General features: G+C 31.3%; 2 protein-coding genes across 2 annotated transcripts; both read left to right on the forward strand.

Annotated features, from left to right (window-relative positions):
* Nucleotides 1-410: 410 nt before the first annotated feature.
* Nucleotides 411-3,041, forward strand: LOC114410369. The gene is made up of 2 exons (XM_028374291.1): nt 411-1,412; nt 2,538-3,041. The coding sequence occupies exons 1-2, from the start codon at nt 637-639 to the stop codon at nt 2,617-2,619; spliced, it is 858 nt and encodes a 285-aa protein (XP_028230092.1). The 5' UTR covers nt 411-636; the 3' UTR covers nt 2,620-3,041.
* A 4,845-nt stretch (nt 3,042-7,886) lies between these two features.
* LOC114410915 (TOM1-like protein 3) lies at nt 7,887-13,386 on the forward strand. Its single transcript, XM_028374813.1, has 8 exons — nt 7,887-8,016; nt 8,526-8,684; nt 10,123-10,201; nt 10,489-10,587; nt 10,703-10,816; nt 11,621-11,766; nt 13,101-13,176; nt 13,267-13,386. Exons 2-8 carry the CDS (start codon nt 8,575-8,577, stop codon nt 13,384-13,386), a joined length of 744 nt encoding a protein of 247 aa, XP_028230614.1. The 5' UTR covers nt 7,887-8,016; nt 8,526-8,574.
* The last annotated feature ends 1,599 nt before the right edge of the window (nt 13,387-14,985 follow it).

Consider the following 14,985-nt stretch of genomic DNA (forward strand, 5'->3'; position numbering starts at 1 on the left):
TTCAAAGTTTAATAACCACACCCTAAAAACATGATATGAGAATATTTTTCTTAAAATTGTATCTGCAACAGAAACATGATCTGAGAGGATGCAGTGCACGTTAGATTTAAGATAGAAAATTGTTAGCAACCGGAAGTTGAAAAGAAAAGGATTAGGATGGGAACATGCCAAATTTTTGGTTCCACGAAAATAAAGAGAGAAAAAAAAATACAGGAAGTTCTATACTTTAATCCTACATATAGCAAAAACTTTGTTGAGAAAACAAAAAAACCCACATCCATGATATCTATATCTCGAAAGTTAATCTATGGCTTTCAATTTCTAGGATATTTTGCTTCTAAAAAAAATATAGAAAAGAGAGAAATGTGAAAGGAACTGCGTACAAATCTACAATATATCTTCCCCCATCTAGAATCCCTTGACTTTTGGAACGCTCTTAATTCTCTCTTTCATTTAAAATCTTCCTCACCAAGAAATTGATCGTTTGAGCCAAACTCTTACGTCCTTCAACACATCACATAACCCTGCACCTTCCTCTGTTCTCAAACATATTTATTCATCTTTTTCTCCAAAAAAACAAAACAGAGAACATAGCACCCTCCTCTGTTTTGAAACAGAGAACAAAGAACCATCGCCATGCTTGATCCGAGAACACACCACCTCACCAATTCTTTCGAATTGTACGACGCAACACGACACAAACCCCACACATGGGATGTTACGAACTCCGGTTTGTGGCCTTCGAAACCGGCTTTGGAGGAGGCAGAGGTAGATGATTCCGGGATTTGTTCACCTCCCATGAGGACCACGAGCCCCCCACGCCGAAAAAACAACCACCGAAGCCTCTCGCCAACGTCGAGGACGCAAGCCATAGTGAGAGGGCAGAGGGAGCTCATGGAAATGGTGAAGAACATGCCCGAGTCCAACTACGAGCTCTCCTTGAAGGACCTCGTTGAGCACCACATGGTTGTTGATGCTACTAGACATGAAAAAAACGCGGTGGAAGAGAGAAACTTGAGCAGCGTGTACAACAAGAGAGAAAAAAATGGTGGTAGTAGAAAGGTTGATAATAATAATAATAACAAAAATATGGCACAGGTGAAGAGGAACGGGAACATTGATCGTGGAGGGTTCTACCTCAAAATGGGGCTTCCTTTTCCTTTTGGATCTAAGGACAAGAAGAAGAAGATAAAGAAGAAAAATGAGTCCTTGGGGAATAGTAGTAGTTCGAGAGTTACCCCTAAACCTTCTGATGGATCAGCAAAGGGTGGTGTTGTTGATAAGGAGTGGTGGAAGAAGAGTCCTTTAGCGTGTAAAGAGAGTGATAGTGGTGAATCGAGTATCAATAGTGACAGTGGGAAGAGTTCTGGTAGCAGTAGTAGCAATAGCAGCAGTAGCAGGAGTAACAGCAGGTATGTTCTGACTTCATTCAAACCAGTTTAAATTAGAAATGCAATGTTTTTTTTTTTTGCTTTCTTTTTTCTTTTCTTTATATGTGTTGAAATGAAATGGTGGACAGAAATCCAGTAATTAACTGGGTGCTCTTCCTAAATTTGCTGAATTTATTTGGGTGAACTGGTTTGAGTGATGATCAGATAGCTATTAATTGCAAAGTAGATGAACTAAAATCTAAGGAAAAAATTTATACAAAGTTCTTTAGAGGTGCTTTTGATGCAATTCTCTAATCAGAACTCGAGTTTTACATAATCTATCTTGACGTTTAATGGAAACTGCAGAATAGTGATAACAGCATACAAGAAACTGCATCTTTTTGTCCACATTGAAAATTTTAATTTGTGGAAGATTGAAGAAAATAAAAGCTATTCACAGCTATAGATTTTTGCTGCAATTGCAAATTGAACTTTGTCTGTGGATTTTTCCATTGGTTGTTTTGTTCTTGTAACAACTCAGACCAGAAAATGCAGTTGTTTATCCTTCAAATTTAACTATTTCTTAGGAAATATGTGTTTGAGCCTTGAAAAAATATCATGGTGTCTGTTTTTTTTCTTAACTTCAATATCATGGTGTCTTGATTGTTGCATTTTGCTCAATACGTTGATAACTGAAGAAGTCAAAGAAGGAAGTTCAACAAATAGACAACCGACACAAGTTGTCGGGTTGATTGAACTTGCTTTAACATCGTATCCTCGTAGTGCCACTGTCAACCCGTGACTGTGTCACGGTTAAAGACTAAAGAGGCGATGCTGTAGTTCAGTCTTAGAGTTGTAAGACAACGAAAGTAAAAGGAGCAACAACTAGGCCTTGTTTATTAGCCAATTGCAATTATTTGTCCCCAATACTAATCTGATTAAGCAAGGAATTATGGTGAAGCAACCAACTGTATATACTTTCAATAATGGAAATTGCATAACAAATTGAGTAATACTAGTAACTACATTGTTTGTGAACAGTAACATAGATAGAAAAACTTGACCTACCAAGTACCAATCACACTTAACATTCAGTGGATGTGTAATATATACTAATATGGTGTTTGTCATCTATCAGTTACTAATTAATTTTTGGATGTGATGCAGGCGTGAGAACAGTGGTAGGCGTTGCTGGCCTTTCATTCGCAGACCCAAAAATCGAACACAAAAAAGTAAGATATCCTTCTGATGAAACAACACAGTGCTCTGAGAACTACACATGTTCATGATCCTTAGAAGCTTTATCTTCATAAACTCCTCACAAGTTTTACCGCGAGTCATTTGATTACAACCCAGTAGTACCATGTAACTTTTTATGAATGATGAAGGCACATTCAACTAGGAATCTCGAAGAAATGTATTGTGAGGATGAAATCTGTATAAATGTCACTGTGCTTCATGTAATTAAGTTTTTCTAATTTTCATACATGATAAGGCATATACAAGCATGCCAAAAGAAGGTTTACCAAGTTTCAATTTTTTATCTATACCCTCAGATAGTCAGATGAATATTTGGAAACTTTTTATGATGGCTTGGATCCCACAGTTGAAGCAGTTGTTACTTCAAGTTATAGATTTCCGAGTGATCTATGAGCATGAATTAACATGTTATCTGATGGTACTTGAACAAAAAATTTAAGTACTAAATGAGCATTTACAGTTAATTATTCATGAACGAGAAAAAGTATAACTATCAACTCAAATTATTTTCTTGAATGAAAATAATTACACAAAAATTTTATTTTAATGTGGATAATGTGGAATATTTATGATCAACTAGCGCCGATTTCACATTATTCACAGAATGATGTATTGATGTTGGAAGATGGATCTTCTAGATTTCTATTAACATAGGCTACTTGGCTCCATAATTTTTCAGGAAACAAATGTACAAGTCAAGAACCAAGTGGATCTTCTTATGTAAAATAAATCAAGTGAATCTTATTTTTAATTATAAAGTATCACATTAATTGTATTTTATTTTTAAAAAATTGCACAGATTTTATTTACCGCAATGCTACAATTTACTTGAAAATACATAATATATTGAAAATAAATTGGTTACATTTTTCATATGCTTCTTTGCAAAAATAACATAAGAAAAATAATTGGTATTCATTATATAAGATTTATTTAAATACTACAAAAAAATTATTATATTTCATAAGTAGGAATCCAATTTGTTGAGCCGCATTTTCATATTACCACTAACGCTATTTAGAAATTTTGTAAAAGTTGCACTATATAAGCAAAATGCATAAAAATAAAATAAAATAGATAAGAAAAAGCTTACATGTTATGCTACCATTCACTGTATAAATATTTAAAAGAAATAAAAAAATGTTATTTTTGTAATTATTAGTGAGATAAAAATAAGAATAATTTAAAACTGAACAAGCCTTAAGATAATGCTTAATTTTTTTCAAACGATAATTTTTAAATGTTTATAAATATATCGTCATGTCTTTATTATGTATTTAATATTTGGTAACAGAAATAAAAAAAAGGGACTCCTTTGCAAGTTTTTAGAATATAACGTTTTTAAATATTATAGAAACTAAAGGTATGGGTCATTTTGGGCCATCTATTTGCGTTTACTTATTCCACACAGTTATTTTATAATATAGTTTTTGATATTTCGGAATAGGTATTTTAGAAGTAGGTTTTTAAAATAATTATCCTATTCTTGAATAATTATTTTAGAATATGATTTCCATATTTCAAAATAACTATTGTTGAATAAGATAAATATTCTGAAAAATAGTTTTTTCAGAATACCATAATACTCTAGAAACCTATTCTAAAATAGGTGTTTTGGAATACCAAAAATTATATTCCAGAAGAATATCATATTCTAAAATAACCATTAGCAACTTCAACCGCGTGAACCTTCCTCCCTCTCTCCCATTGCATAGTTCTGCAACCTCAAAATTGGGCTATTCGAACCCCTTCTCCTCCTACTTCCCCGTTCCTTTTCACCTTCAACAACCCACAACTCTCTTGGTGTAGTGGTAGAGGAAGAAGATAGAAGAAAGAGGGTGGGATGTTTTAATTTGTTCATTCAAAATGGGAGATGCATGATTCAAATTTCATTGACCTGGGTTATCTAAATCTGTCCATGTAAAATGTGCATAGTGTAAACAACATAGTGGCCACCTTGGGCCTTCAAATGTCTTTGTCTGCCAAAATTCGTTTATTTTTTAATTTGCTCTCATTTTCATGTGTTTGTTGGAGATTATCTCCATAAGTGATTGACCTTTGATGTTGATTCCGCTCCATTATCACCCCAAATTGAGGTTGGTCCTGTAACACAATCTGAATGACTATCTTCAACCTATAAAAATTTCAAAGTGGTTTTACTTATGCATCACCTCATAAATAAATTAAAACGTAGTTAATTATTTATCAACAATGCTGTTTTGCTAGAATGTTTTTTCTAGAACGGTATGCACGTGTCCCACTTTTCTCCATTCATGTAATATATCTAGTACATATACGTGGAACAAACAAACTGTTTTGTTTATTTTATAATAAAATTTCAAACTCATATTCAAAGAGAAATGAATTAGCCAGTGGGAAAATGAGAAATATGTCCTCACTCCTCATGTATGATCGTAGATGTTTACACTGTTAATGTTGGTGAGTGTAAGAATTAAGAAAACCATCTCTTAGATTATTCAGCCGCATAGGTGACTAATTGATACTAGTATCTAACAAGCCAAAATACGAGCACGTACATGCACTCCTTACAGCTACGCACGTGCCAACAGTTTCATGCAACCGTTAATCTGTTGAGACGTTGTTGGTGTGGTTGGATTGGGTGGTATTCTTCCCTGTTAGCTTAGCTTGAGGGTGTAGATGTCAATCATCCTCGAGAACAAGAGAACAAGTTGTCAATAATTACACCATCAAATATCAAATATGTTTAAGGTTTTTTATATAAATAATTTATTTTTCTTTATGGATTTTAAATAATTTTTTTGTTATTGTGAGGCTTTAATATATTAAATTTTTTATTTTGATTCTCTGTTATTAGTTAAGTGATGATGTATTATCTTATAAATTAATTTTTCCAACATTATTAATAATTATCACAATATTACATTTTCACTTAATAATGAAGACTTGGAACAAAAGCTTTAATATATAAGAGACATCTCAAAACAAATAATTTTTTTTATTAAAAATTCAAAACAAAATTCTGTAATTTATAAAAAAAATTAAACATATTTGCATCATAATTTTATCGATCACTAGTTGTAACTTGACCAAATCCATTTAGGTCAATATTGATATTCATTCTTTCACACCAATATCCTCCTTTTCAAGATTATATATGTAATTACTGTTTATAATTAAATTAGTTATGTTTTAAACATATTTTCTTATATAATTACATTTTTTGTGTCAGATGCCGTGGCTTTCAACTTATGTGATGAATTCTTGTAACTTACGTGGTCATGATTATAATAAATAAATTTTAATAAGAAAAAGTAACGTCCATTATTTATTTTTCATAAATTCTTTGTCCCATCCTTTCTCTTCATTTTTCTTAATTATGACCTTTCTATTTGATAATATATATATATATATATATATATATATATATATATATATATATTAAATTATTGTTTTAGTCCCTCAATTTGAAAGTCATATTTTTCAATCCCTTAAATTTAGATTTATCTTTTTTTAATCTTCAAAAATTTAAAAATGCTATTTTTTAGTTCATCCCCCATGAGTGTGTCTTTTAATTTCTTAATTCAAAACAATGACCTATCCAGATTTTTAAAACTATGAAATAACCTACAAAATTACCTCAGGTTCCAATTTTTCTCAAACAAAACATATCCTACATAAATTACAGTACTTAACGAATAAGGAAAAAAAGGATAAATTTCTTTAAAAAAACAAAAACAAACAGTACATTCGATTTGACCAAACTCACCAGAGTGTGAATGAATTCGTGGAATAGCATTCGAGAAGAAAAGTCTACTATTTTATTGAATAATTATTAGTTATTATTTTTATTAACTATATTAATAACGTACAAGCTTCATAAATGTACAGTGTATTATAAAAATATTTGTTACAAAATTTTAAAACGAAATAATATCAATAAAAATATAATTATTTTTGTTTAATAAAATTATAGTTTTTAATCCAATAATATGAAATATCCATTAATATTTGTTTATTGTTTTTCACCTGGATGTTCTTAGGTGCGTTAAAAAGAAACATTTGACCAGAAGGTTGATTAGTGATCCCCACAAGTATAATTCTCATTTAGCTTCCAAATTCCAATGGCAACCCGTGATTTTCAAGCCAATCCAATCGAACAGAGACAAAGAAAAGAAAGAAAAACGCGCTTATGACTTCCATCTTCCATCAAAGTCAAACTAGGAAACCTCACCAAATACTATAAACAATTAGCTTCACTTCATATTTTTATTTAATGAATGAATAAGGATAAAGCAGAAACAATTTTATTTTGCCTACCCTTGTAAGCGTTCTACTTTTCTTAATTTTATCGTAAAATTGTTTGGTTAGACGTCACTCCAATGAAAATATTATCAATTCAATTATGGCACATATAATTGATATTTTGAGGACACAAGTTAAAAAATAATAATCACATATGAAATACCAATGTTAATTTTTTTTATAATTGGATATACTAATAAACATCTTTTAATATTTTTTATACCTTTAGTGTGTTTAATAACGCTTAAATTAAGAGAAATTGTTACTTTTTAAAAAAGTTTTAAGAAATTAAAAACAAATAATTGTTATTTTAGAGCAAGTTAAATCAAACACATACTTGTTTTTTAATTGGGATACTGAAATGTTAATAAGTAATTTATAGATTTGATTAAAAAAATAATTGTACTATATTATGGATGTCTTCCCCTCAAATAAAATCCCTTTCAACAAAAATTATTTATATTAAAAATAAAAAAGTGTTAATTAAATGATTAAAAAGAAATTTTTTATGTTAAATACGATATAAGATGTGTCAGCATAAATCAATTTATTTGTATAAGAGAAAAGTTTGAAGGAAGAAATGATGTCTCGGTGTCCAAGATTTGTTTTAAAGAAAAAGGTGAGAGTTCGAACTTATTTTTGAGAAAAATATTATACATTTTCATAATTTTTAATAAAAATTTATTTAATAAAGGTTAAATTAATTTATTATTTAAGTTTAATTTATTCCTATAATTATTTTAAATTAATCCTCTAATTTTTTAAAATAATTGAATTTAGTTCTTCGTCTAAAGGATAAGAAATGATAATATAATTTATTAATTAAAAATCATCACAAAATAAATATCAAATTAAATCTAAATAATAAATTAAGAGTAAAAATACTAATTTAACCTTTAATAAATAATTGTCCTGTTGATAATCAGGACATATATAAAGCTGTCGACATTGAAAATAACAAAAGAAATAATAAATTGATAGACGAAAAGAGGAGCGGGCGGTGGAGTAAGTATTGTTTTTGTGTTGGAATCCCAAATTCATTTCTTCACTTTCTCCTTCTCAACTCTTCTTCTATTCTGATTCTGATTTGTCACACACACACACGCAGGTAACGTTTCTTCAACCTCTCTATACGTAATCTATGACTGGGTTTTTTCTCTTTGTCAACACTTCACTATGTGTGTGGGGTTTTAGGTTCATTCGATCTCTGCAACATAAATCCTTAATCTATTTCTTTCGATTTCTCTTCTCCTGCCTCATGTTTCCAACTTAGTTCTTTGATTTGGCGTGATTATGATTTTCTTTTTTCCTCCTTATGCACGATTCAGTGTTTTACTTCCCCATAGGGTTTATTTGACATTTCTGGATTTCGATCAGCTAGTCGATTGAGCCTCTCTTCTGTCAATTATTCAGTTTTGATGCTCATTATGTTGCATTCTTTCTTTCTGAGTCTGTTTTTGTTTTTATTAACCACCTATTGAATTGACGGAATGAACGTGGATTTTTTGAATTCTAGATTACTGATCGGATAAGTGCTGTTGATATTTGGTACGATGCACTCTACAATTTTGACAGGTATTTTATTGATGTTGTTACATTGTATTTGGGTTTGCAGAAAGGTTGAAAGTAGAGGGACTTGATTCAGTGGAGGTGGAGAGAGATGGCTAACAACGCAGCTGCTTGTGCTGAGAGAGCAACTAGTGACATGCTCATTGGTCCTGACTGGGCAATCAACATAGAGTTGTGTGATATCATTAATATGGACCCTGGGTATTGTCCTCGTCTCTTTCTTTGTTTCTCTTAATCACCGATCACTGCTGAAATCTCTACCTGTGCTTTGCTTGGAGAGTCAGTGGTCTGCTGTATGATTAGTAAATTTATTTTTCCAATCAAACTGCACTAAACTGGAATCTTAGTTTGCTGGTTTTATACCGAAAATGCTTGTATTGTGGTTCAGTTTATTCATTGGTAATCTTGCACCCCGAAGATGTTAATTAATTTGATGTTTTTTGTTTTAGAAAATAAAGACTGATTTGGTACTTCTTTTACTCTCTTATATGTTGGTAAAAGGCGGGAGGGTAAGTTTTATCTTGCACTCTTTCTGTGCTAGAAAGGGTTCTGTGTTGTCTATATAGTGTGAACAAGAAAACTGCCTGGCCTATTGTATTTGACAGAGTCAACATTTATTGTGCATCTTGACATCAGTATATCATTATTGTTTTCTGAAGTTTTGACTTGCTGTTTTTATGTTATGGACTGAACTATTTGTGAATAAAATGGCTATCTTAACTGCTGCTAGCCCATTTCTTTCTCATAAAGCAACTTCCAATTGTTCGGTTTCATTGAAATTCTTGAAAAGGGGGAAAGTGGGACCACTAATAATGTATCACAAATATAACTGAACCAAGAAAAGTATAGGTTTTAATTTTTGAAGGATTGTTAAGTTGGAAACAGTCTCTTTGCATATGCAAGGGTAAGGCTGCGTACAACATCCCTCCCCCATACCTTCGCATAGCGAAGAGCCTCTGGGCAATGGGGTATGAAGTTTTTTTGTTAAGTTGGAAACTATTAAGTTCTTATCATATAGAAGACAATTGCAGGCCGTCTCAGAATTGTTAAGTTGGAAACTATAAGTTCTTATCACATAGAAGACAATTGCAGGATGTCTTAATTCTGAGAATCCGTTAATTTAGTTGTATTTAATGGCTTAATGACACTTTTGGTACCTAACAGTAATTTCTCCAGTGTTGATTTTGGCCTGTTTATTTTATATTGGAATAAACAATATTGCCCCCCTAGTATTCAAATTGATGCAATTTAGTTACCTTTTATCATTTTGCTATTGATGTGATACTATTTTGCTGACATAATATCATGCTACATATGTCACAGTGAAAAAGTGCACTTGAATATAGATAAATCCATGTCAACAATAGATGAGGAATTCAATTGTATCAATTTGAATATTGTGGACATTATGTTGTTTCATTCAAAACTAGGGAGGGGGGGGGGGGTGCGCTAAAACCAAAATTTGATGAAAACAGGAGGACCAGAAGTGAAATTAAGCTGCTTTTGCATTTGATCTTGTATTTTAGTTTTGGATCTCAAGTATGTAATTGATTCAATTCATCCTTATGTTGATTTCTCATGGGTATTCCTTAATTATATTGTTCCTGATATTCTGTGTTATAACTAATTCAATTTGCAGGCAAGCAAAGGATGCTTTGAAGATACTCAAGAAGCGTTTGGCCAGTAAAAATCCAAAAATACAGCTTCTGGCTCTTTTTGTCAGTATTTTTTTTCTTTTACTTTTCAATAATTGTTGAGTATTTAATGTACTTTGATATAGTGTATTAAATATGTGTTATCAGTTATTACTTATTACTATATTTTTACATTTTTAAAGGTATGTTATGCAAAAGTCCTCATGGTCATAACTCATAAGTTTTTATTTTTCCATGATAAAAAGAGATTAGGTGTACAATACTTAAAAAAAGAAAATTATCCATAGATTTGTGCAGGTGGTTACAAAAAGCAATGATTACCTGACATGGGTTCTTTGTATTTGATCTAGGTATTGGAGACTCTTAGTAAGAATTGTGGTGAAAGTGTATTTCAGCAGATCATTGAGCGGGATATCTTACATGAAATGGTTAAGATAGTGAAGAAGAAGGTATTTATTTGTTTTGACACTCTATATTTCATTTTTAATCTTCCTTCTGTAACTGTATTTTGGAAATGGAAGACTTTCTTATCCATTGCTGCTTTCTTTTAATGTAATTGTACAGCCGGATTTAAATGTGAGGGAAAAGATACTGATTTTAATTGATACATGGCAAGAAGCTTTTGGGGGGCCAACTGGAGTTTATCCTCAATACTATGCAGCATATAATGAATTGAAGGTGAGCTTGTGCATCTAGATATTACTTTCTGAGATTAATTTATGCTTTGCAAGCAATAATTTTACTGTTAAACGTTATGCATGAACATTTCTGTTGCTGTACATTTGTACTGTGACAAATGTGAAATGCTTTCCTACTAGAGTCTGATTGAGGTCATCATTGTTTTTTCTGGTATTTTTATTAACTTGGTTAATGTGTTATATTGTTACATGAGCTGCACCCAACTGTGTGCTTGCATTGTTGACTCTTCAGTATCCAATCTTGGAAATCCCACTCTCTCGAACACCTGTATGCTGATAATTAATAGGCTTAATTGCACTTTCTTTCCACTCATCTTTCATGTTTCTGCAAAATTTGCCCCAAACTATGAAATTTGCACATTTTGTCACCCAACTTTTTTTTTGCACATTCTACCACCGAACTTTCTAAATTTCGCGCATTTTGTCACCCAATTTCAAAACAAAATGCCTAATTATAATATAGGGGACATACATGTGCAAAATTTTGAAAATTGGGTGGCATAATGTGCGGATTTGCAAGTTGGGTGTCAAAATGTGCAAAAAAAGAGTCAAGTGGCAAAATGTGCAAAATTTCAAAAGTTGGTTGGCAAAATTCATGAAAATGTGAAAGATGGTTGACAAAAAGTGCAATTAAGCCTGATTAATAATATATAAAAAATTAATGTTCAAATCTAACATATCATTGAGCACACCGATAACATATCAACTCATTGTTCTAAACTAATATTTCATTAAGTTGTTGCTTTTTGACTTAGAGCTAATGTAATGTTTTGATAATTAACAGTCTGCTGGAGTTGAATTTCCACCACGAGATGAGAATAGTGTACCATTCTTCACTCCCGCTCAAACTCAGCCAATTATTCATTCTGCTGCAGAATATGATGATGCTACTATTCAGGCTTCTCTTCAGTCAGATGCATCTGACCTTAGGTGCTCTTTGAACTTTTATCACATTCTTAATATTCTGATCCTTGTTTTTATTGTGTGGCATGGGGTTAGTTAATGATGTTGTTATATATTTTAAATTTTGTAAGGAAATTAGCAGGGTATTTATCATAATAATGAATAATGTAAATTTTTGGTTTCTTAATTTTGAATTTATGCATTTTTGGATAAGTTCCCTGCTTTCTATAACTTGGATGTATATTGCAAGGTAGGTCACCATTGGTAGAAATCTGGTCAATTTCAATTGCAATGAAACTTCATGCTTGGAAAAGATGATAAAAAATAACAAGTTGATAGGTTATTTGAAAATTTGTTCATAGCTACCCTATGCCACACACTCACATGTTAATGATGCTGTGTGGCCAGCAGTTATGCTGTCAATGACTTCTATACCATGGTGAAAGTTATAAATTTTATTTACCTTGTTATCCCTTTCTGAAATTGTTCCATCGGAACATTGGACCATCTCTGCCTCTTATACATTTGCTTGTAATTTTGTCGTGTATAATTCTATTTTAATGATTATGATGTGTTTATTATAAATTGTAACAGATGACTTAGAGGTTACTTGTTAACATACCTATCTGCCATAAATACAAAGAAGTTAATCATGTCTATTGGATTTTATCGAGCATCGTTTACAATTATATGCCTATTCTTGAATTTCTTATTTCTGTTTTTAAGTTTCTCTGCCCATTTAAATATGGAGCATACTTGTGGTTTAAAGTCTGAAAAGATGGAATTGCTCATAATTTTGTACAAGCATACTTTTGTAGTATATTTGATTGACTATAGTGCCAATGTGTCATTTCCTCCATAATTATGAGATTCTCCCTTTGAACACGTACGTCTAATCGTAGAATGATATTTTGGAACAAAGCTTTATACAATCAATGCAAAATAGGATCTAACCACAAAAAGGTTTACCATCTTAATTCTTAAGGCATGTGATTTTTTTTGGTTCATGGGTTGAACTATAATGGTATATATGTTCCTCTTTGGGCAACCTTAGGGATGCATCCCTCACATTGGCCTGATGCATTTAGGACTTGGGAGTATTGATTCCCTTATAGGTTAAGATATGCTGGTGGTGTTAATTTATTTAGCGAACCCTTTCTTAGATAGTTACTAGGAGAATTTTGAAGCTCTTCTGAACTATTGCTCTCTTTGCTCTATTTTTGGTTGTTCTAGGAGTCCTCCCCCCCCCCCCCCCCCCCCCCCCCCCCCCTCCTCTCTTTTATCTTAACAAGTCATTTTTCATGGAAAAAAAATGTTAGGGTTTGTTTTATCTGTCTCTAACTTGATTTGCTTATAAGCAGTTTGCTAGAGATTCAAAATGCTCAAGGACTAGCTGATGTATTGATGGAAATGCTTAGCGCCTTGAGTCCTAAGACCGTGAGGTGATATTATTATTATTATTATTATTATTTCTCGTTCCTTTCTGCTAGCTTCATTCTGGAACCTCTGTTTTTCTTGTTTATGAAGTATGGTTTGAGCTTTGAAATTGCTGTATTTCTGTATCCATCTTTTCATATTCTGCTAGTTGTTGTGTGGTACTATGGAATTCTTGATCTGGAATCCATCCAATTTAGCAAATTGAAGTAAGCAGGTTGTGAGAATTAGTAATTTTCTGATTAAGACCTAAAGAAGTATGCATTCCCCCGCTACCCTGGCACTGCTGAAATGTGTCATTTTTTAGGTTAGACTCCTAAATGTTTTTGTGAGACTCCAAGGTTTTCTAGTTATTTTTCCTTCATGCTAATCTTTGGCCAAGGATATCAAATTTCCAGTTCCAATATCAAGATCATTCAAGAGTTACAAAACTTAGTGGCGCCAAGATCAAGTTACTTATTATCTAGCTTGGACCAACTCCAATTTAGGTTCAATATTGATATTCATTCTTTCACACCAATATCCTCCTTTTCAAGATTATATATGTAATTACTGTTTATAATTAAATTAGTATTGTTTTAAACATATTTTCTTATATAATTACATTTTTTGTGTCAGATGCCGTGGCTTTCAACTTATGTGATGAATCTTGCTTGTAACTTATGTGGTCATGATTATAATAATAAATTTAATAAGAAAAAGTAACGTCCATTATTTATTTTTCATAATTCTTTGTCCAATCCTTTCTCTTCATTTTCTTAATTATGACCTTTCTATTTGATAATATATATATATATATATTATATATATATATATATATAATATATATTAAATTATTGTTTTAGTCCCTTAAATTTGAAAGTCATATTTTTCAATCCCTTAAATTTAGATTTATCTTTTTTTAATCTTCAAAAATTTAAAAATGCTATTTTTTAGTTCATCCCCCATGAGTGTGTCTTTTAATTTCTTAATTTCAAAACAATGACCTATCCAGATTTTTAAAACTATAAATAACCTACAAAATACCTCAGGTTCCAATTTTTCTCAAACAAAACATATCCTACATAAATTACAGTACTTAACGAATAAGGAAAAAAAAGGATAAATTTCTTTAAAAAACAAAAACAAACAGTACATTCGATGTGACCAAACTCCACCAGAGTGTGAATGAATTCGTGGAATAGCATTCGAGAAAAGAAAAGTCTACTATTTATTGAATAATTATTAGTTATTATTTTATTAACTATATAATTAACGGTGCAAGCTTCAAAATGTACAGTGTATATAAAAATATTTGTTACAAAATTTTAAAACGAAAGAATATCAATAAAAATATAATTATTTTTGTTTAATAAAATTATAGTTTTTAATCCAATAATATGAAATATCCATTAATATTTGTTTATTGTTTTTCACCTGGAAGTTCTTAGGTGCGTTAAAAGAAAACATTTGACCAGAAGGTTGATTAGTGATCCCCACCAAGTATAATTCTCATTTAGCTTCCAAATTCCAATGGCAACCCGTGATTTTCAAGCCAATCCAATCGAACAGACAAAAAAAGAAAGAAAAACGCGCTTATGACTTCCATCTTCCATCAAAGTCAAACTAGGAAACCTCACCAAATACTATAAACAAATTAGCTTCACTTCATATTTTTTATTTAATGAATGAATAAGGATAAAGCAGAAACAATTTATTTTGCCTACCCTTGTAAGCGTTCTACTTTCTTAATTTTATCGTAAAATTGTTTGGTCAGACGTCACTCCAATGAAAATATTATCAATTCAATTATGGCACATTATAATTGATATT

The sequence above is a fragment of the Glycine soja genome, chromosome 4 (genome assembly GCF_004193775.1).
Source record: "Glycine soja cultivar W05 chromosome 4, ASM419377v2, whole genome shotgun sequence".
Classification (NCBI taxonomy): Eukaryota; Viridiplantae; Streptophyta; class Magnoliopsida; order Fabales; family Fabaceae; genus Glycine; species Glycine soja.